Raw genomic sequence first — 22,038 nt, forward strand, 5'->3', positions numbered from 1 at the left:
TGCTCATTGAACTCCCTGAATAGGCGGCGGCATACCCATCTTAGCTAGCCAATACCCAGACTTAACAGCTTATATTCCCTTTTTTTGTGAACCTCCAAAATTGGGTATCCTGCAGCCGTCTAAACTTTTACGACTCGGTGATGTGGTAAGTCAGTGTTTATTCTGTGCTGGATATCAGACTTACCAATCTCGCATATCTTCAATTAAAATCGCAAGGCGTATTGGATCATTTTTTTTTTTTTTTTTTTTTTATTGGAACTAGATCAGCAACTCCAGCAAGAAAGAATGATCTCATTCAACATTTGTTAGAAGTTCTCCTCGTTACGAGTTCAAGAAAATGAAAAGCACGTATTCAAGGCACGAGCATTGAATGACCAGCAATACCAGAAAAACAGCACATTTTTATTCTGCCACATTATTTTATTTCTGCGTAACAAAATTTCTACTACAACAATACGATGTAAGATTTAGGCAGGTCTTATAGGAAATTTGAGATGAACTATGAACTGAAACTGACTTACAAAACCTTTAAATTACTTTTGGAGATAGATAAAGACAGTTTTTATTTGTGGCATTGTGCCGGAGCTATAAATACTATGAGGCCTCAGTAGCAGCAGCCATTGTTATTTGTGTTAAAGGTTGCAGGTGTGCAGATAGAAACTCCACTTCGTGACACCCCTATGCAGTCGCCATCTTGGACCTCAACTTCCAAGTTCATCTTAAACATGTCGTGGTTCAACAAAAACAGCAGTCGTCTTAGGAGGTACAGTAAAGGATCCAGTAGAAGGCTCATACTTTGACTCCTTAACGATCGTGTCCCCTGACATTGACTGCAGAGTGCAGAAGGAGACAACAAAGAGTTAAAATGAGAGTGACAAGAATTAATTTTGTTAACAGAATGACAAAGATTAGTAAGTTGTAGTTCTAGTTCACACTACAGAGTTTGAGAATTGTAATAGGTCATTATAAGCGGGTTTCCTTGCCAAAGGTTTATATAAGATTTCAAGGACAAGCGATACAAAATTATTAGTGGTGCCCAGAGTTTTTTTAACTAAAGCACATACCAGTGGCAAAAGGTTCGTTCGGATATGGATTGGTTTGCAATAATTCAGTCCGAGTTATATTTGGGTAGCAAGTCATTATTCATGGATCAATTCGCGGAGGGCCACATAAGCATAATCTAACAGCTATATTATTAATTTTAGGTCAGGACAATCTGGTTCAGAACAAAATCATGTTGTCTAGTTTCAGTTAGACTTGGGTTAGTTTATTTTAATTAGTGCTATATTAATTTTGACAGTTCTAGATATTTGGACCAAGAGTGAACATTGAACAAGAAAAGCAGAAAAAGAGTAAGTACTTGTTACCACTTACCAGTACTGGATGTAGCTGTAGAGATTTAGCTCGAAGATCTGGGTTAGTAAATTTGGTTTCAGTAGGCTGAACATTGATCATGACAACAATATATTGGAACCTGTAAAAAAAGTATTAGAATATACTTCTTCCCATCTATCAAATGTTAGTAGCTGACAAAATTAATAAACTTTAACTAGAGAGAAGTGCAAGAGTTTCACAAAATTACTTGGGATCTATTTGCGACAAGCCAGAGGCACCCGCATGACCATCTTCAATGCTCATAGCTATAAGCCCAGGAATCCAAGAAGGGACATTATTGTGGAAGCGTACTCGATCCTGAGAAACATCAATGATCATGCATAAATTTTGTTTCTGTTAATCAGTAACCTAATTAAATAAAAGGAAGAGTATGACTTCATTTTTAGAATGCTAAGATGAAACATAAAATCTTATAATCCTTTCCTAGCAACATAACTGCTCATATTAGCAAAATATAGGCCCATGCAGTTAATTAAAAGACATATCTTGCTTTTAGTTAAAAGATCGTATTTGTTTTGTGAAATCATGTAGTTTGATATTTATGCAAATTAAATAACCTGCTTTTACCTCAATATCCTTAGCACTTCTTAAACGGAAAAGTGGGGAAGAGTATCTAATTTGCAATAAGTTGGTGAAATTTTCAACAGCAGCAATAATGTGACTCTTGTCGGGCTTGTATGATGGATTTTCCAGTCTTTGCTTGATTCTGAAAGGGTATATCCATGAAGATAAATCAAATTTTGTATTTGATTTGAGCAAGAAGTCGATAATGATGGAATGTCAACATAATATGAAACCATATATAAAAGAAACAAAGCTTACATAGGCCAATTGTTCTGATTCTGATCCTTGGGAGGAAGACCAACGCCCCAGTTGTTGGTAGTATAGCTGAAGTCCAATCTGATGAAAGACGTAAGAACAGGAGTGCATAAGTATAGTGTAGTGAAATAAGATGAAATCATCATTGATAACACCATCATAAAATGCTTGGAATATAGTGGACAACAGAATATGACATTATTTTTGCGGACGTTTGGACTCAAAAAAAAAAAAAAAATGGAATCATCACAAACCTGTTAAACCAATCACCAGAGTTGTAAGAATCACGGTCAAGGGACTTTGAACGTAGCAACTCATCACCAGCATGGAAAAAAGGTATTCCCTATATTCGTAGAAGACATTCAGAAAACGTGGTATCTTATGCAGTATATATTGTTTTAATCAGAGGCATATAAGCTTAAAACATTATATAGTATGAATCATCTATCTATCCAGTCACACCAAGTCAAGGACCTTTCTGTTTTCTTTATTGATTCTGTATAGTTTTTTCCCCTCTGTAATCGTGTGTTTTTAACTTATGTCTCTTCATCACTTCTCACCACAAATTTTCTCTTGCATAAAATACTCCGACAACAAATTCAAGGGGTAAGGCTAGAATGTGTAACCTTCTTAAGCCATGCCAAAGGAGAAACTTTACCATGCAGTTATAACAAATTTTTTAGACAGGTATTTTAGTTTCAACTTCAGTATGTACTCAGATTTTGTTCTGTAACATATATTTATCCCCCCCTTCTCAAGTTATAGCAACACTTAACTTCAATTGGCGTTAGTATAGCACAAGATTTTGTAAAATATAAAGAATTAAGAATAGTAACCTGGGTAAGTGCTATGATACTCGTAGCTAGATGATTTACCCTACATCTCTCGTCCAGCGAAGTATAGGTAGCAGTCTGGATAACCAAAGAAATTATATTAAATTCAAGGTAAGATAATCTTCAGTCCCTTGACTGGCAAAAATTATGGACTTTTGCAAATATGCACCTTCAAACTGACAATATCGAAAAGAGTTTCATTATCATGAGCTGAGACATAGTTGATCTGCAGATATAAGGTAAATGTAAGAAATAAACAAAATATATTTAGCAAGCCTTGTGATGCATCTAATGAAGTTTGAAATTCAAACAGATTTTCCAATTGATACTCACAGTTTCTATAGGCTGCAAAGCATACCCAACCGGTGATCCACCATAGGTATAAACTTCAGAGCCTTTTACCTGGAAGGCAAAACAAAGGTTTATGCAGTTGACCAGCATAAGAAGAAAATAAAATTATGCCAGAAACAGAGCATATAGGACCTTTTCATCAGCAACAGAAATCAAAGATAAGCTCTAGCAAATAATCAAGGGCACAAGGAGGAATTCAAAATATGAAAGTTTTTTTTTTTATCAGATTAAGCTGGGACTTGATTCCAGTCCCAACTCAAATTGCAGTCCACGGAAGAAGATTCTTGGTAGCGTCATTTGGAAGGCACACAAAGAATTGAATAAATGCTATAGCTATCTAATATCTATAGACAAATGACTTGCAATGGAGATAAAAAAAAAAAAAAAAAAAAAAAAAGAATGTCAACTATAAGCTAGTTAGGTGTATTCTAAGTTCTTCCAAAAAAAAAAAAAAAGGTGTATTCTAAGTTTTGCTGAATGCACGTCATAAATTTTGGATAAATATTGATATCACTTGAGATCATTGTCATGAAATTTATAACAGAACCCATGAAGTTAAACACCCTCATTTTCACATCAATTGCTTAGCCATATAGGCAATTTGGCATCATTCACATTACCCACACCAATTAACCTTGAACTTACTGTCAAAGAATCCCCATAGAAGATATGGATGACATGTTATGGAATGATCAACATATATAGAAAAGATAGAGAGGTGATACATACATCTTTGAGGGCTAATGATAGTAATTGCTATTGATCAATGGAGACATGTTATAAAATTCAGGTGCTGATGATGAAGAAAGATGCTGCTAATAATAGTAATTGCTATTGTAATGCTAGCATAAGAAAATGTAGCAAAATTGAACACAAATCAACAGTTATCAAAGTCACTTTAAAGAAGTCCAATTCAAACTAAGAATAATATTTCAAAATGGAGCCTGATAAAAAAATACCATCAAATTAATAGCTAAGTGATACAATTTTTTGAAAGGGCTCTAATGAATGGTGAGGAGGAAAGACACAAAAATACGAAGCCCACATCATAAAATAAAAAACCTTTGAGGTCAGCGACCAAAAGAATTTGTATTACATCAGAATTTTGTTGTAAAAGCAATTACCTGTCTGCCATCACAGTTAGTCAGCATGAAGTCTCTCAAGTTTGCTGCCAACCCAACCTAATTCATACCAAAGAAAAAAAAGAGAGCTTGATTAACCCACTGCAATAACATAAATAAAGAATTGAATCTGATGCGAATCTGTTGCTGGTTGCTCTGTAGATGGTTCAGATGGCAAAGAATATTACAATTACAAAATTGAAAATATAGCAGAGATTATACTGCAACCGTGACTTCAAGAGGAAGTGATAACTTTAAGAGACAGTTGTCAGTACAAATTAAAGACATTGAATCTACAATCTGCCTGAAACATTACTAGTTCAACCCTAGTTCACCTTCAATTTTTCCCACCAAAAAAGGAGGGAGAGAGCGCAGGGTGGGTGATTGGTTTTAGCCTTGGATATTATAGCCTTCAGAAAGAGTGAACGGATTGAAGACTGATACTAATCACAAAGTGAACCTATCCCTGCCCTGCATTGGGATTTAAAGTTTATCCTATATAAAATCCTTCTAATATGACATCAGTCAAAAAGACATGTAAAAGAGCAATAACAATTTGAATATATAACTCCTCCGCCCTCAGATTAGTCAAAATTTCCTTTTTAGGAAGTCCCAAATATTTGTTACCGTTCTATAGTAATATGTTGAGCATTGAGACTTTTGAAGGGAAATTGTGGTTGGTTGGAACTTGTAAGACAAAAAGATATTAGGAGACCAAACAAAGATGTTCCTTTGATTTTGTACCTTCCTTGAGTATGATAAGTAAATGCAGATAGAGTATACACGATTTTTCACCTATCAATCTTTCTTTCTTGACAGCAAAATAGCCCCATCAAGAGCATATTAATTACTAAAAAAGACATGGGACTGTTCTCTATACATTATGAAAAACATGATATATGTAAAATGAGTAAACTATTCTGATCACATCAAAGATAAACGAAAAGACAACCCTTAAAACCTCTACCTTGGAAAAATAAGAATACTGAAGTCACTCCAAGTACCGACATTATTCAAATTAGAAATCATTACTCTGCCTAAATACTTAAAGATAAACGAAAAACAGCATGTAACAAAAATTTAGTCTTTATCTTCTTCAAGCAAGAAAAAATTATACAAAGCAAATCCTTTGCAAGGCAACTGCTTTCTGAAAGTAGCACAGAACGAAATACAAACTAATTCTATAAAGAATTAATATTTAACGATCACTGTATCCTTGTCATTATCTATGGAGAAAGCGGAAAGGAACTGAGTAAAGAACCTGTATGTGATCTTTTGCCACAGCGAGCATACGATCTGCATTAGCTTTGCCACCATGGTCATTATCATTAGGCTGCGGATCAGGAAAGATTAAAAGATTCAAGAACGCCTGTTGCTTCATTTTACTTTATTGATGAGAATTATACAATTTTGGATAAAAGATTTCAAACACAGAAAAATCACAAAGACAAATTACTTAGTGGAAGATCCATTTGAAGAATAATATACCTGTAAAGATAAGCCAGTCACGTAACCTTGCTGAAGAAGGGGGCCAAAAGGGCCCCCGCCAAGCACTGCATCTCGAATTCGATCATTGAAACTGAACAAGATTTGGCAGGATTAAAAGTAATTGACTGATAGTAGTTCTGCTTGACTAAGATATTATATATACAAAAAGCATAATAAGTCAAGACGATTGAACAATTTATTTTATCAAGGACAAGAAAATATATGTGAATAGTGATTAATTTAAGTTACTTTACTTAAGACTAACGGAATAAACTCCTCACATCACTTCCGAATTAAAGAGAATTGTAGTTTAGTGGCATCCTCAAATCCTCGTCACTTGCCCAGAAGCACTGCCCAGGTATGATACAAGGTGACAAAATTCTGTTCTTGAAGATCTTTAGCTGTGGTTCCCAGGGGATAGCTTTCACATCATACTTTGGTATTACTTATTAGGCCTCAGAGAGCCAGACCCAACAGGGCCAGTCTTGGTATCTTAATAACTAGTAAGCTTCATGTACTTGGTACAGTCTATATCCATGTGGCATGTACACTTTTTTGAACACTAATAGATTTTGAAATCTAGACCGACAAGAAATGAGTTAGAAGTCTTAGAACTCTTGCCATCTAAGCTATCTTTTAGTTATGCTTGCATCCTCAACCCAAACATAACTAATGTGGATAGAAGATGTTTGTATTGTGTTTCTTTTCATTAGTTATTCTATCTTTTGCTAGTTTCCATTACATAATTTGTAGTTTGGAACTCATATAATACAGTAGGATATTCAAAGTAATGACCCAGGCCCAAGCCACATACTAGTTAATTTAGAAACTGAACAATTAAAAACCACATGATATCCCGTCTTTTGTGTGATATAGACATTTAAGTTAAGCACAGAGTATACATGACATTAATTTTGATCCACCATTTTTGGTCACAAAAATATATACATTATATAAATTTGTAGCATTGAAGGGGACAAACATTGAACATTTACCTTCCAATTCCTGTGCCACCAAGATTCATTTGAGATGCATTTACTCCACGTGCATTATTTGCAACCTCACCAAAGTCCCATCCTTCACCATATCTAAAGGAAGATCATATGGTAATCCAAATAATAGAACCAAGACAGAATAGACAGGATTTATTTAAAAAAAATGGCAAACTCAGAATGGAAGGGAAATACAATTATACTTGTGTATACAAGTGATAAAATTTAGCGGCCATCAATGGTTGCCACTTACATATAAATGCTTGAACCTTCTACACCATCTTGGGTTCTTGAAAGGCCTTGGAGCATACTTGTTGCTTTCACCTGTAACCAGTAAAAAAGTCATTTAGATTCAAGTTTTGAGCTGATTGAGTGACACATACTTATAGAAAGCAAACCAAAGAAGTAGCTTATTAACTTAGAATTCTTTTCATCTAGAAACAGATAAATTTCAGACAGCGGGAAGAGAGCCGATTAAAGTTGTTTCCAGCCAAAGAATTCAGTCAGCTACCAGGCTATTGTTACTTTCATTTATTTTTTGGTAAAAATAATCCCAACTTTTGCTATTAGCTTTAGATGGCAGGGTGAAGGGAATTCCTAATGTATACTTTCAATTGCACAATTCAGAAATTGCATATTTAAGTAGCCCATGTTTCCTCTAGAAAAAAAAAATACTGAGAAATGGTTTGAGAGGGAAAGGTTACACATAAGATTATAATAATACCATATACTACCTACATTTCTTAATAGTTGCATCATTTTGACTAAACATGTTGCCAATACATTTCTTTGACCATTAATATCTTTAATTATGCTTTTATAACAACTATAAAAATATATATGTTTTGAAAATATATATTAGAATAACACAACAGCATAAAATGATGAGATTTATTTTTATATATTAGTAAACAAACATGGCCAAAGGTAGTATAGGAATAGCATAAAAGTCAAGATGGTGCAACTATTGAGAAATGGAGGAAGTAGGTTATAAGAGAGTGGAGGTTCTCTGGACAGCAAAGTAAATTAGGTATCATGAAATCACGATTCAAGCTAAACTATGTATCTATTCACAGGTTACTGGGAATAGGAATATAAAAGGCTTATGTATGTATCTATTACATGACTGATTACATTTCACTCGCCCAGCAGTCAAGGTTATCTAAATTAAACTAGAAGAATAAGAAAGAGAGATCAAAATCCATGATGGTGTAGAAGTACCAGAATACTACAATCTGTAATTAAAGAAAATTCTTAAACTTACAAATACATACCATTGTATGTTTCATGATGTGGCCCATGAGATCAAATCTGAAACCATCAACCTGCAAGAAAGGGTGGTCATAAAATACAAATTTCAGACATTTGCATGATGAAATTGAGATAACAAAATAAAGAACTATTTAACAACAATAATTGACAAAAAGGGAAAGCTCTCAGCCTAGTCTAATACTAGGTGCTAGTCCTAAAGCGACCTGCACCCTGCCATCTAAAGCTAATAGCAAACACACAAGATAATCATATTCAGTTTTCTTGTCTGTTAATAAGAGGCCAAGGTGCAAATTTTTTGTCTATGAAAAGGAAGATTCTAAGGCTTCCCTCTTCTTTTAATCCAACAATAAGCAACAAAATCACAAAAAAAGTATAAGGGAGAAAGATTCGACAATTCAAAATCAGTCAATCACCTTATAATTGATGGCCCAATGTTTTAAATCATCCAAAATCAGACGTTCAACCATGTAATGCTCACTAGCTGTGTCATTTATGCATGTGCTATTCTCAATAGCACCATCAGCATCCCTTCTTAAGTAGTAACCCGGAACAATCTATAAATAATACGTTTAACACCAGGTTAAACAGATGGGAATGAAAATTCATAAGAAAGCATAAAATGGAATGAAGAATATGCACACCTTGTCAAGAACAGAGTTTACATCGGATGGCCCACTGCTATTTAAATGGTTATAAACAACATCCAACACTACACGAAGCCCAATATGATTTAATGCCTGTAACCAAGTCAATATTTTAGTTTTATGATGGAATGGAAAGCTAGATCTGAATTCTAGCTCTAAAAAAGATCACACTTTCCCCATGGTAAAAGACTAGAACGCAAGATACACACCTGGACCATCTTTCTGAACTCAATTATACGGGATGGGCCATTAGGATCAGTTGCATAGCTTCCCTTAGGTGTCCCCCATAAAACAGGATTATATCTTCATAAAAGGAAAAATTAGTAACAAAATATCAGATAATGTTGCAAGAGAAGGGAATTTTGAACTAACTACAGTCCAAAGGGATTGAAGCCTACCCCCAGTTATACCCATCCTCATCACGGATGGCAGTTATTTGAGCTTGTTGCTCTTCTGAATCAGGTGGTAGTGTTTCTAACATCTTAGTATCTGAAAAAAGGTTCTTATCATTGAAATGACTAAACATAGAGCCCGATACATACTAATATTATTAAATTAAAATGACTTCATGGCAAATGGATAAGAATCAACTAAAATACGGCAAGAAACCAATAGGAATACTAAAATATGCTAAAATAACCGAAAACAAATGCAAGCTAAATTCTAGCAGCCATAGACAGCTTGTTCCATAAGGACCTTTCATCTGTTCCAAGTAAACATCTCATTTTTTTAATAAACCTTTTTTGGCCAGATTCAAGCATTAACCATAGTGGGTCATGACTTCCTAGAGATGATACACTTAGTGGTGCACACTGAGCAATACACCAAGCTTTTAGGGCCCCATTTCTGTGCCAAGCCATTGAGTGATCTATACTCACATCTATCTAAAATATCCTATTTAAGGACCTCAAACAAAGGATTTGAGGCATATCAACAAAGAGTAAGACTATTCTCAGATTTACTGACCAAGCAGCCTGAAGGAACGCACCACTTTCAGAGAGCCAGAACTAAGAGCCAATAAAAGGAGATTTATTCTGCCAAAACTTGGTGACTTTTCAGGGATATAACTAAGCGTCAACACATGTAGAGGAAAAGGCCCATGTAATTTTAGATTCAAATCCCCTGGAAAATAAACCTTTGACACAATGTTTGCAATAATTTTTTTTTTTTTTTTTTTTTTTAAGTTGACATATTCTAGTGTAGTTAAAATCATGGTTTATTATTCTACATGTTCCACAACAACATTAATAAGTTCTTTGAAGGCTATAAGATCTTGAAGACTTGAAGTATTCAATCAAGAGAATATGCATGCTCTCACATCTTAGGCAGAAAAGTTTCAATAAAGTCTACGCTGCTTTGAATGTTAGTGTTTGCGATGCAAATGGAAACTTTAGTTGGGGAGCGATCCACCAAGCAAATAATTTCAAAGGCTACTAACACAATTTCAGCAATGTTTGCTCCTATATAGATAAAAGTTTATTGTAATGTGTGATCTACACACGTTAGCATCAAATTGTTAGAGAAAGCAGGCAATAGTAATTACCAACAAATTTCCACTTCTTTTTGTCATCATCAACTTCAGCAAACTGGAAGCTTGGCAGCAGATGCACGTGAGTAAGACCAGCAGCTGATAACTTCTTCAAATGATTAACACCAGCTGAGTCCTTCAAGTAGAAGTTTAATCAGTAAGGCTACATAGAATATTCTTTCTCACTGTAAAGGTCAGCTTAGCCACTATAATTATACACAAAAAGAATGTAAAGGTCAGCTTAACCAATGTAATTATACAAACAAAGACTGTGAAGGTGAGCTTAACCAATATAATGATAAAGGTCTTGTTTCCCAAAACTTAAACCACTATTAGGGAGATATAATAGACTAATAGTGATTGTAACACTCAATAACACCATCAGATGCAGCATCAAGTGAGATATTCTAAATAAACTTGGCTAATGTGAAGAGTAAGGGAAATGAAATTGGGATTACACCCCTTTTCCCTTTCTACTGATTTCTATAATTGATCCTTCAGTTTGTGAAAGATGCATAAACATGTAGACAGTCCCAGCTTAATTTGACACATAGACTTTTTGCCACTCAGTGATAAGATCATCAAAACATTGTAAATTAAGCTCCCTCCATTCAACGCGCTCCGTTGCTGGCTTTCTTCTTCATGGAAGAATATCAATCTCATGTAAATTTCTCCTTTCATTTTGAAGTTCATTTCACTACCCAGCTTAAAGGCAATATTTTATTTTTTGTGTTTCTCTGTGTGTGTGTGTGTGTGTGTGTGTTGGGGGAGAGGGGGCTGAAGAACTTTTATTTGAACGCAATCAGTTACAGGATTCATAATTTAAAACATGAGTCAGTTCAGTATTGAATTTGATATACTGAAGAAAACATCCAAGCAAGAATAAAAAAGTCTTTTAGAGTAGACGAACAAAAATTATATAAATACCTGTGATGTGAAAGCAAGGTATCCACCACGAAGGTCAGGGTTCACAGTGAGGTCGTAAGCACTGTAACAGAGCACAGTTGTTAAAGCCATAAGCCCACAAATCCTCAACAGTGCCCCAATGATAAGATTGATAACATTAAATCACAAAGATTAGAAAAAATAAAATTGAAGCCCTGGAGATTTACAATGGAAGCATTTATATAAACCTAAATCTCCCCAAAAATGGGCCAACCCAAGTGTGTAAATTATTAGAAGTTATTTCCTGAAAGCTGTTCATTTTTCCTGGTCTCAGTAAATTAATTTCATTCAAAAGTTGTAGCAAAATTGTATCTACCACTAACAAGGGATATATGTGATATATGATAGTAATTTTCACAAAATTTGTATATTCTGTTTCCAAGATATTACGAAACCCACCTGAAATCTCTTATATGCAGCTCATAGATACTGATGTCAGAAGGAGAAAGAAGATGAGGCTTTTCATCAGCCAGATTATCCCATCCTTCAGGCTTTAGAGATTCAGACTTTATATCAGCCAATAATGTTCGCTTTACATCTGCTGAAACCCTAGTTTAACCAACAAATAAAACATATGTATCCTTAAATATATGTTGCTATTGGTCCTGTTGATAATAGCTATAGCAGATGAAGGATTAAAAGCTCTGCATCACTTTTCACGTTTGAGGAAAACTGACATACCCTCTGGCATATGGATCAATAGCAAAGCATTTTTCAATTCTCAAGGTGGTATGATGGTAGACAGTGACTTCATACACATAGTAACACCCTTCCCAGCTTCTTGGTCCAACAACACTCCAAACACCACTTGATTCATTTAGCTGAACAGTTTGTAACGGTTCACCACCTAATGGGTCCCTATATATGCTGGTATTCACAGCCTGCTTGTTTAAACAGATAGCACACAATTTCCTCAAATAAGCACATAATGATCTAAAATAAGTGCAGGTCTTGAAAGAGATCTGGGAGGCAAAAGGAAAGATAAGGACAACATACCTGAGCAGTAGGAGCCCATAAGTTTAATGATATGGAGTCCTCTGAGAAAACAGCACCTAGAGGACCATCATATGAATATAACTCATCGATAACGCCAGGTAGTTGCAAACCAGTAGCATTTCTGAAAGCCCCATCACCTGTACAAGTATAAATAAAGCATTGTCAGTAACCAGGAATGAACCCAGCATGCTTTTCACGATCAAGGTTTTTACCGGAGACATCAGATGCACCAGGAAATTCATCAAATGGCCAGTGAAGAACAAAGATTGCAAATATGCAAGAATGATTATATTTAGAATAATCGGATGCATCAATCAAATTTTATAATTTTTCTAGTGTTCAACACAAAGGAAATAAATTGCCACTCAAACATTGAGAACATGGAAACTACTCAGGAAAATCCTCATGTCCTTTGTAGCTGTAAAGTGGAGGATAACAAGGCAACTATAAGAATTAATTTATCTTTCTGCAAATGGCATCAGTTTGAATAATTTTTTTTTAAATTGGCCGAGGTCAAAACTTAAAAGCTTACCACTGAAAGCAGCAACTGCTAGTTGACACTTCAGCAGACTTTCAACATCCAGGGTGGCAGGAGCTCTGAAGGCTGAGTAACCTCTAATATGAGGAAATTTTTCAGTAACCTAATAAATGTAGATAGATTAGATCAAAGCAATAAAGAAAGAGAGTATTCAAGCACTGGTTTAAAAAGTACTAATTTTGCAAAAGTACAACTAGTATGAACTAAAAGCATGAGTTCATATCACCATCCTTGCAACTTTGCAAGTGGTATTCATACTTTCAAGGAGACTTAACACGAACACGTGGAGTTATGAACATACATATGTATTATTAGACAGGTATAAAGAACAAAGAGAGGGGAGGTTTGAAAAATTATAAATCCTATTTGCTAGATAATACAGGAAAATTATAAGGACAGTGCATATTATCGCAATTTATTAAGCATCTTACATGTGTTGGTAATCCCCCATTGTCCTTGTCAAGCTTTATCTTCACATCATAGCCTGTCAACTCATATAAGAGCCAAGTTAGAGTAGAGTCTATTTTCCATTGTATATGAATGTACATATATCAGAGAAGTATGACATAATACCAGACCTTCTATCCCATCATTCGTAACCCTTAGTGCAGCAGTTTTACTTGCAAACAAGTAGTATGAACCATTTCCAACATCAACATTCCAGGCAAGGATATACTTGCTCGGCCAATATGCTCTAGAGCTATTTAAAGTCCCTTGCAATTCAATCTGCAATAATCAAGTTTTCACTAGTTATCAACACATTTGTAAGGTGATGAATCAAAGCGTAGCTGTAGGAAACTGAACCTAAGTCACTACCATACTATTTGTATAGCATAATACTAAAACAACGATTAAAACTAAATCTAACACATTAGGCTGGTTCGGCTAGCTCCATAGACTAATTGCCTCATGATTCCACCAAAAAAACACATGTTATATACTTGTCTAAAGATATTATAAGGAGTCAAAATTCTCTCAATATAGATAGTAGATAAATCCCAAGTATACTTCATCAAGGAACCTTAAATTATTCACCCAACCTTCACTAAAATTAGTGCTCTTACCATCCAAAATAAAAAATTATCTCCTGCATTAGTGTGACCTCTAAGGAAAAGAATTCATAATGGTTGATACCAAAAGTAAAATTAATCAAAAATGTAAAGGTATATGATGAAAGTGGAGATTTCCTAGGTAATACAGTAGTACACTCCAATACTCCATAATCCTACTCCAGCCTCCCATTCACCTAGTTTCAATTTCGCACTTAGCCAATCTGTAGAGGTTTAGATGTATACAACCTCACCCCTAACTAGTCGAGGATAACACAAATCATGATACATTAACCTGACCCTAAGGGTTAACTACCTTCACGCTATGATTAGCCACTCTCATGTTAAAATTATAAATTCTTTTTAAAACGACATTCTTGGTCTTTCTCTTTCTCACAATGGTCGGTAACTCTCAGTGTCAACCAAACATTTCTGTTCCAAACTTCCAAGTAGAAGAACACACATCACAAATCACAGTAATATTTAAGTCACTTAGTTACTCCAATATATCCAAATATTCATCAATTTCAAACTCATATAATCCATACATATTCATATCCATATAAGTAATTAAAACAGAATATACACTGAAATAAACAACATAAAATACAGAAACTAACTCATTAGCATAATCAATTCCATAAATTTGATCAAAATTTCTAAAAATTAATAAAAATAACAATAAATTTATACCTGAGAAACAGAATCAACTTCAACAGCCATAGAGCAACAAAAGCAAGAAAAACCTTTCTTTGATGAAGAATGGAAGATTCCAGAATTAGACCCAATGAAAATGGAATCTGAAAAGGATGGTAATTTCTTATTCAAACGAAAATTAAAGGGTACTAATCGAAGATTATGGTTATGAAGATTAGAAGAAAGAGCAAAGGGGTTATATAGTGAAGACATTTGAGGATGAAGCTTTTGGTTATGGCGGTCGAAGCAGAAAATTCAGTTGAGCAGGCGAAGAATGATGGTGTAAAGTGGGAAAACTGCGTAGATTTTGATGAAGAATTGGGATTTTCATGGTAAGTCTGTTAAGATTTGTCATTTGGGGCAAATTGTTTCGTCTTTCTCTGCAAATATCTCCATGCTATCTTTGTCATTCGTGTTATTTTCTGTGATAATGAGTCTAAAAGAGTGATGAGTGATGCTGAAATGCTGATTCTTTGAAAAAGTTTCTTGTTTGAGTTCAGGGCTCATGGGGTTACGGTTAAAGCGCGCGGCATGGGTTGAGCTAACATAAGGGTCGGTCAGGTACGACCCCGCCATAACATTAGAGGTACGTGACATCGGTGGTTCAAGGGGTATTGTACAACAATGAGTCGCCTTGCTTTATTTTCACCAATTTACAAAATAAGGAGTCAGTTAGCATGACGTGTAATCCAAGTTGTACACCTGTACATGAGCTCTGTTTATGAAGATTAGCATGACTCCAACACGGTTTTTCTTGGTATAAATCAAGCACGATGCGCTTAGCTTAGCATGACATATTGATTAGCACGTACAACCTGACCCTATAAGGTTATGATGATAACAAGCCAAATATCAAATAAGACCCTGTTATCTTCACTTTAATTTTTGTTGAACTGAAATTATTTTTACTGAATTGAAAATATTTTTGTTAAACTTAAATTACTTTTATTGAATTGAAATTATTTTTACTGATTAAAACTTATTATTACCGATTAAATATTATATTTACTGAATACTACGTTTACTGAACCTAACTTATTAATTATTTAACTATAAAGTACCAGTATTATTTTAAGGTGAAGAGAACATGACCTAAATCCCTTAAGTGACTCGGTTAGAGCTAAGGAAAAGCTTGAAGCACAACAAGCTTAAGCTAGCGGAACTAGAGCAAGCAAGTAAGATGGAAGATCAGTTCCTATAAGATGGTCTCCAATGAGGAACTTTAATTTCATGTGGTCCTTGACAGGAGCATAAGGCAACTCCTTAATAGGAGAATGACAACAAGTTAAAGTTAAGAACTTGATCTATGTGTTTCAAAGAGGAACAAAGTTGGCGGGTAGCAGACAAGTCTCAATAGCAGTCTTCCTGATCCGCAGTTCCATAAATGGAACATTACTCCGAATTCAAGTAAGCAACGAACGAGTACAAGAGTTTATGTGAAGATGTTTTAGAAGCTTTACATGAAGATCAAACTAGAATTAAGTTGTAACTTTAGGATTTGTGTATATATAAGTTAGACCTTATTAGAAACGTGATGAAGCTTGACTTAAGAAATAAAATTGGAAGGAATAGAGAGATAAAGTTTATTTATGGTTTTGTAAGAGATAATTATGCTTTTTAATTGAGTTAAAATTTGGTTGGAAATTTTTTTTTTTTTTTTTTTTTACATTACAGTTTTGAAATCCTTTTACTCGATTTTAAGCAAAAAGAAATATGTTCTTAAATTGATTTGATCATTATCTTTTCTATACTTATCTTTCTGTTTTTAACCTTGCTTAGCTGCTTGTGCTTTCTGTATAAATAGAAAATCAAGTAGACTAAAGTGTGAGTTTATATCCTAGAGAGCACATTCGACAAAGTAGTCAAGTTTTGCCATTTTAGTTTCGGGTTTCATGTGTTGTTTTCCATACTTTTTCCTACTTGTATTGGAGTTATTCATTTCGTTGTATTTGGTTTTTGGGGTGTGAGGATTCGAGAAAATTCTTTTATGTAATAAAAAAATTGCAGAGTAGGCTTTTAGTGTGAGGCTGAGTGTGAGGTTTTTAGTGTGAGGCTGAGTGAGTAGCAGTTTGGGAGTGTTGTTGGAGATTTGAATCAGAGATTCAGATTGGGCAAGTTAAGAGTAGTGCTTGTTGAGTTCCGATTCCGGTTAGGAACTATGGGTCAAGTTTTGTTTAGGAACTTGTGGAAAATTGGATAACATTCAATTGTAATACGTTTTAACTAAGAGTTTTGGCCTATTACACTGAAAATGTATTTTTTAGGAAAATCTATGGGTCAAGGTTTTTTTTACTTATAGTTAGGCCTTAAAGGTTTCCTCGTAAAAATATGTTGTCTACTTCTCTTTAAGTTCCTTTCAAAAAAAAAAAAAAAAAGAAAAAAAGAAAAGGCTTTTGTTTTTATTTCGCAAAACTTGGTCACTGAAGAACTCACTACAATACCCATTTTATAATAGTTCATCTCAAATATCAGACATTTGGGCAAACCCTCATATTTTCTGACACAACTATAAGAACATTGGTGTCATGGAAGGAAAGGGAGTGGAGGAAGAACTTAGCTGCTTGCATCTTTCTTTCACTAAATAGGTTCATTCAATTCAAAGTGTTTATTAGGACAAAAGAAAAGGTGATGAAGGGGGGGGGGGGGGAGGGGTGGGGGGGAGAATGAAATTGGCTTGCATCTCTCTCTTAATTGGTTTTTCCATAATTAGTGAGTAATCAGCTTGAAAATATGTTTGGATATAGGTATCATCAAATAGTATGGCCTCATTATTGGTCTTGAGTAGCCAAAACGGGTTATAATGAACCTCGTCTCACTAAATAGGTTTTACGTGAACTTAGGTTGTCCCAATTACTCTCGAGGGATTTTATCTTTACAGGCTCAAATAGAGCTATCAGAACTCACATTTTTCAATTCAATTATCCAACCAGTAATACCTAAATTGAATACCGAACTTTATCTGTAATCATTTGATCTGATTTTGACCCAACCCAACCCATACCAAACCAATAACCTATTGTTCTAATATTGATATTATATTAAAATAATTAAACATAATGGCAATAGAATAAAAAATGAGCCAATATGAACTTGAAATCAACCCTTAAGAGTCTTAGCATAAATAATTGACGACCCGACTCGAATTGATATGATTCAAACTCAATGCAAACGACTCATGGGAACAAACTTACAAAGGGAGGAGGCTTGGGCAATGGCGAGTGTATGTATTAGGGGTTTAGGGCCTTTAGGGAAGACACTAATATGTAATTTTAAAATTTACATTAACAACCTTTATTTTTAACATAACTAATTCCCTACGGCAAATAAGACGTGAAGCTAAGTATGCTTATTGGTGTGGATGGTAGTTAATTTTTGTGGTGGGCACTAATAATTAGGTTTGGTCTTAACATTGATGATTGCAAAATTCTGATTTTTTTTAACTATAATGCAATTCATATTGTTACGTAAAACTTAATAATCTCAATAATGTGGCCCATCATTTTTATCATTATTTATTTTATGTGACCAAGGTCAAGTATTGGGGGGATATGTGATTGTCCATTATTATTGTATTATTTGAATATCTATGCTTAGAGATTGATGCAATTTATAAAAAATTACATGCTTATGCTTTGGTTCTATCTAAATTAAATCACACGCCAAATTCATAAGCAAAGCAAAGCAACTAGCTTGTGTAAATTCTAAGAAATAAAAAGCTATTCAAAATGAATGATGAAGCATAAAATCTTCTCTAAAAGAATTCATAAACCAAATGATTTCATGCACATTCTAACAAAGAATAAATATAGTTATGGAGAAAATGTCTTCATATCATCAAATAGTTTGTTGCCAACAAAAAAAAGGTCAAAACACATTATTATGGTCATGTCAAATCCCTTTGCCCTTATATATACTCCAACTCTTTAAGCAATGAGTAATCCATGAGTTGTAGTTTTTGGTTGATCGACAACAAGAACAACAATGGAACACTTCTTGTTTCGGTTGTTCATGCAATCTCTCTTGCTCTCCTCAGTGTTGTTATGTGCTAGTGCTACTAACATTACTCGTGACCGAAACGTTGTGGGTGACTCTCTTGTAAGCAAAAGAGATCTAATTAGATTGACTAGGCAGATTGAGGCTATCTACCAATTTGGTGACTCCCTTTCCGACACTGGCAACTACATCCGAGAGGTCAATGGGGAAGAGTCCACCTATAGTAGGCTTCCTTATGGCCAAAGCTACCACCCAACGGGTCGTGCCTCCGATGGCCTTATCATGGTGGACTACATTGGTATGTATCATGAACTTAGATATATACTTCGTATGTGCTATACATGTTTAATGTCTGATAATTTACTTTCTTTGCTCTTTTAATGCTTGATTTTAGTTCAGACAGTTTTTGACGACTTTATTAAAAAACATTAAAAATAATGTTATCCACTTAAAAGTAATAACTTACCTTAGATATCAATAATTCATTCTTCTTTAATTTCCTTTATTCTCCTTTAATTTGGTACATAGTCAAGTAAGTCAACGGGTTTGATTAAACCACAATGAAGTAAGATAATGATGTCCAACTTACCATTACTAGAAATAACATGCATGATTTAGATTTATGACAACTTTCTCTATAAGGTACACTTTTAATGTCTCATAATAAGTTATACTCAGTTATGTATTATGTGTGTTTTTGTGTCGTGTTTTTTTTTTGTGGGTGACTAATAATTATATGGAATTGTGCAAGATAGCAATGTTCTTCCATCTACCACTGCTAAACCCATATCTTGCCAAAGGAAGCGACTTTAGACATGGGGCCAATTTTGCCGTAATAGGTGCTACTGCTAATGGCAAATACAATTCTTTGGGTAGACAGCTTGATTGGTTTAAATATCACCTCAGGACTACTTATCATAATTCAATAGGTACATTCTTATTTAATGCTACATTAATTCGTTGATTTTTTCGGTTAAATTTCCAAAACTTTGGATAACTCTATTAATTTATCATTCATTCCCTTAATTTCATGTACATGATGATTTGCATGATTGCAGCAATAAAAAGAAAACTACAAAAGTCATTGGTGCTAATGGGAGAGATTGGAGGTAATGACTTCAATGGTCCTTTTAACCAAGGCAAATCAATAAAGGAGGTAGCTAAGCTTGTCCCCGGAGTTGTGCAAACCATAAAAAATGCCATCGAGGTGAGTTGAAACATGAATTGACTAATTAAATAGGCAAAATAACTACGGAGTATTGATTTCGGAGTTCAATTAGTTTCGATAACTTGATCTAGACTAGTCACATCAATTCAGTTCAGGTTATATTGAGTTTATACTTTACTTTTAAAAAAAATTATGGAGTACTAGTTTTCAGGTCATATTGTTCAAGTCAATCTTGGTTATGGTCAAACACGGGTAAACTTGTTTTGAGTATAATCCAAGTGTAACGTAATTTAGTTTGGGTTGGATGACTAGGTTAGTTTTTAAGAATAATATTATTGCCATTACATAGAGTAGGTGATTCACAATATCTACATTATTTGCATAATTTTCAGGAAGTGATTAAACTTGGGGCTACTAATATTGTGGTGCCTGGGAACTTTCCTATTGGATGTGTGCCTCTTTATCTTGCTAAATTTGCCACAAATGATACCTCAAAGTATGATAAACTTTGGTGCTTGAAAGACTACAATAACTTCGCAAAGTTCTACAATATAAAGTTGATACGAGCCATCAAGCAATTGCAACAAAAGCACCCAGATGTGGCAATCGTATATGGAGACTACTATTCTGCATTGATATGGGTCATTGCTAATGCTCAACAATTAGGTAATGTTCAAATCTTTAGTTGATTGGAATACGTTACACGAGCACAAGCTTTATTACAGTTTAACAGCATACACGGGTAAATGGGATTCCATCTTAAATCAAGTGAAATAAAAATTTAAGTCGCCTCTAATAGTCACGAATTCATTCCTTATTAATTGAAACTAGACTTAGTGAATCTTCTTCTTTAATTCTAAATTGACAATTAAGTCCAACATCCTTCACCTTTCCTTATACTATACGTATGCATGAAATTAATAGGAATTAGGATTTATTATATTGGTACAATCACATGCACAATTCTTCACGCACGGCTTCCGGTACAAAGGTGCGTCGCATTGTGTGCTGTGTGCCGTGTGCGCGGTTGGTGTCGAAGCCAACTACATTGACAAGTAAGATCCCCAAGAGTGAAAATTTTGCATTTATGCACATGATTACACAATGAATTTAACCAATCTCTAAGAAAAAAAGCATTGGTCATATTTATATTTTCAAAGTTGGCCTCTATTAAAGATTGACTTACAAACTCATATGTACTACTCGTATCTTGTTTTCATTTCTGAATACATATTCATACCACCTTGTGCACCAACTGTCAATGATTTCTAACACTCCCCCCTCCCCTCCGCGCAATGATTTGAAACAAAATAACTGTTGTGTATAATACATTTACTCGTAATTTTGTTTGGAACATGTTCTGTAAACATCAATAATTGTAATTTGTACTTTGCATACAGTTAACAAATTGTATATTGTTTTACAGGGATTGAGCAGGATGACACCAAAAAGGCTTGTTGTGGATATGGTTATAACCCTTATAATTTTGGCACAACTGGTTGTGGCAGTCCTGGATCTCCCATTTGTCAAGACCCTAGTAAAAGAATAAGCTGGGATGGAATTCATTTGACTCAACAAGGATACAAAGGAGTTGGGGACCAATTACTAGAACAATTCGTGCCCGTACTTGAAAAACAAATTCGAAGACGATTGAGGAAACCTATTAGGTAAAAACCTAAGAGACAAATCAAATGATCTTAGGTGATGTTAAAACGATTCAGAGAAGACAAAAGGGGTCCATCTTTACTTATTTTATGCTCAACCATCTCTTGGCAACATTTAGTACACTTGGTATATATTGCTACTTGAGAGTTTTACACAATGGTTGAATTCACCTTTATATATATATATGCTGAAATTGATGATATATAAAATTATACTCATATAATATAGTATACAAGTATTTATCTAGCTTGTACAATCACCCTTTGCATCAATTTTGTTATACGAGTATAATTATACATTTTACGAATATAGTAGTCTTTACAATTCGGCTTATTGCTCGTATGAGTCATATCAATTTAATGTATGAACTATAATGAAAAGTATCTTTTTACTTCAATTTTATGACTCCCTATCCATATTATTCCATTCGCAAGTCTTTATTATTTGTTACATTCGTTTTTGGCGTCATTATTAAGAAATAAAATTAAGGAGAAATTTTAATTTTGAGATGATGATTGATGAGTTTTGGAGTCCAACATCAAATG

The 22,038-nt window shown here is 34.4% G+C and overlaps 2 protein-coding genes across 2 annotated transcripts; one reads left to right on the top strand and one right to left on the bottom strand.

The window, feature by feature from the left end:
* Positions 1-229: 229 nt before the first annotated feature.
* Positions 230-15,147, bottom strand: LOC110730942 (pullulanase 1, chloroplastic-like). Its single transcript, XM_021910793.1, has 28 exons — positions 14,665-15,147; positions 13,501-13,648; positions 13,354-13,406; positions 12,917-13,025; positions 12,385-12,521; positions 12,070-12,269; positions 11,788-11,937; positions 11,371-11,431; positions 10,459-10,579; positions 9,314-9,404; positions 9,125-9,218; positions 8,913-9,008; positions 8,685-8,825; positions 8,274-8,324; positions 7,253-7,323; positions 7,003-7,095; positions 6,008-6,098; positions 5,781-5,852; positions 4,523-4,579; positions 3,381-3,449; positions 3,217-3,273; positions 3,051-3,125; positions 2,469-2,557; positions 2,218-2,295; positions 1,963-2,101; positions 1,583-1,692; positions 1,375-1,474; positions 230-830 (listed from the first exon to the last, which is right to left on the bottom strand). Exons 1-28 carry the CDS (start codon positions 14,878-14,880, stop codon positions 720-722), a joined length of 2,880 nt encoding a protein of 959 aa, XP_021766485.1. The 5' UTR covers positions 14,881-15,147; the 3' UTR covers positions 230-719.
* A 3,299-nt stretch (positions 15,148-18,446) lies between these two features.
* LOC110730948 (GDSL esterase/lipase At5g03980-like) lies at positions 18,447-21,826 on the top strand. The gene is made up of 5 exons (XM_021910798.1): positions 18,447-18,958; positions 19,416-19,589; positions 19,719-19,867; positions 20,221-20,494; positions 21,255-21,826. The coding sequence occupies exons 1-5, from the start codon at positions 18,649-18,651 to the stop codon at positions 21,497-21,499; spliced, it is 1,152 nt and encodes a 383-aa protein (XP_021766490.1). The 5' UTR covers positions 18,447-18,648; the 3' UTR covers positions 21,500-21,826.
* The last annotated feature ends 212 nt before the right edge of the window (positions 21,827-22,038 follow it).

Source organism: Chenopodium quinoa, unplaced genomic scaffold, assembly GCF_001683475.1.
Source record: "Chenopodium quinoa cultivar QQ74 unplaced genomic scaffold, ASM168347v1, whole genome shotgun sequence".
NCBI classification, from domain to species: domain Eukaryota; kingdom Viridiplantae; phylum Streptophyta; class Magnoliopsida; order Caryophyllales; family Amaranthaceae; genus Chenopodium; species Chenopodium quinoa.

Bases quoted from the DNA above. Each gene is read 5' to 3' on its own strand.
- LOC110730942 (XM_021910793.1), bottom strand. From the start codon at position 14,880: ATGTCTTCACTATATAACCCCTTTGCTCTTTCTTCTAATCTTCATAAC. The intron at 11,432-11,787 runs GTGGGTTTCGTA...GCTCTGTTACAG, and splicing joins CTGCATATAAGAGATTTCAG to TGCTTACGACCTCACTGTGA. The intron at 1,475-1,582 runs GTAATTTTGTGA...CTTTTTTTACAG, and splicing joins TTGTCGCAAATAGATCCCAA to GTTCCAATATATTGTTGTCA.
- LOC110730948 (XM_021910798.1), top strand. From the start codon at position 18,649: ATGGAACACTTCTTGTTTCGGTTGTTCATGCAATCTCTCTTGCTCTCC. The intron at 19,868-20,220 runs GTGAGTTGAAAC...CATAATTTTCAG, and splicing joins CCATAAAAAATGCCATCGAG to GAAGTGATTAAACTTGGGGC. The intron at 20,495-21,254 runs GTAATGTTCAAA...ATTGTTTTACAG, and splicing joins TGCTAATGCTCAACAATTAG to GGATTGAGCAGGATGACACC.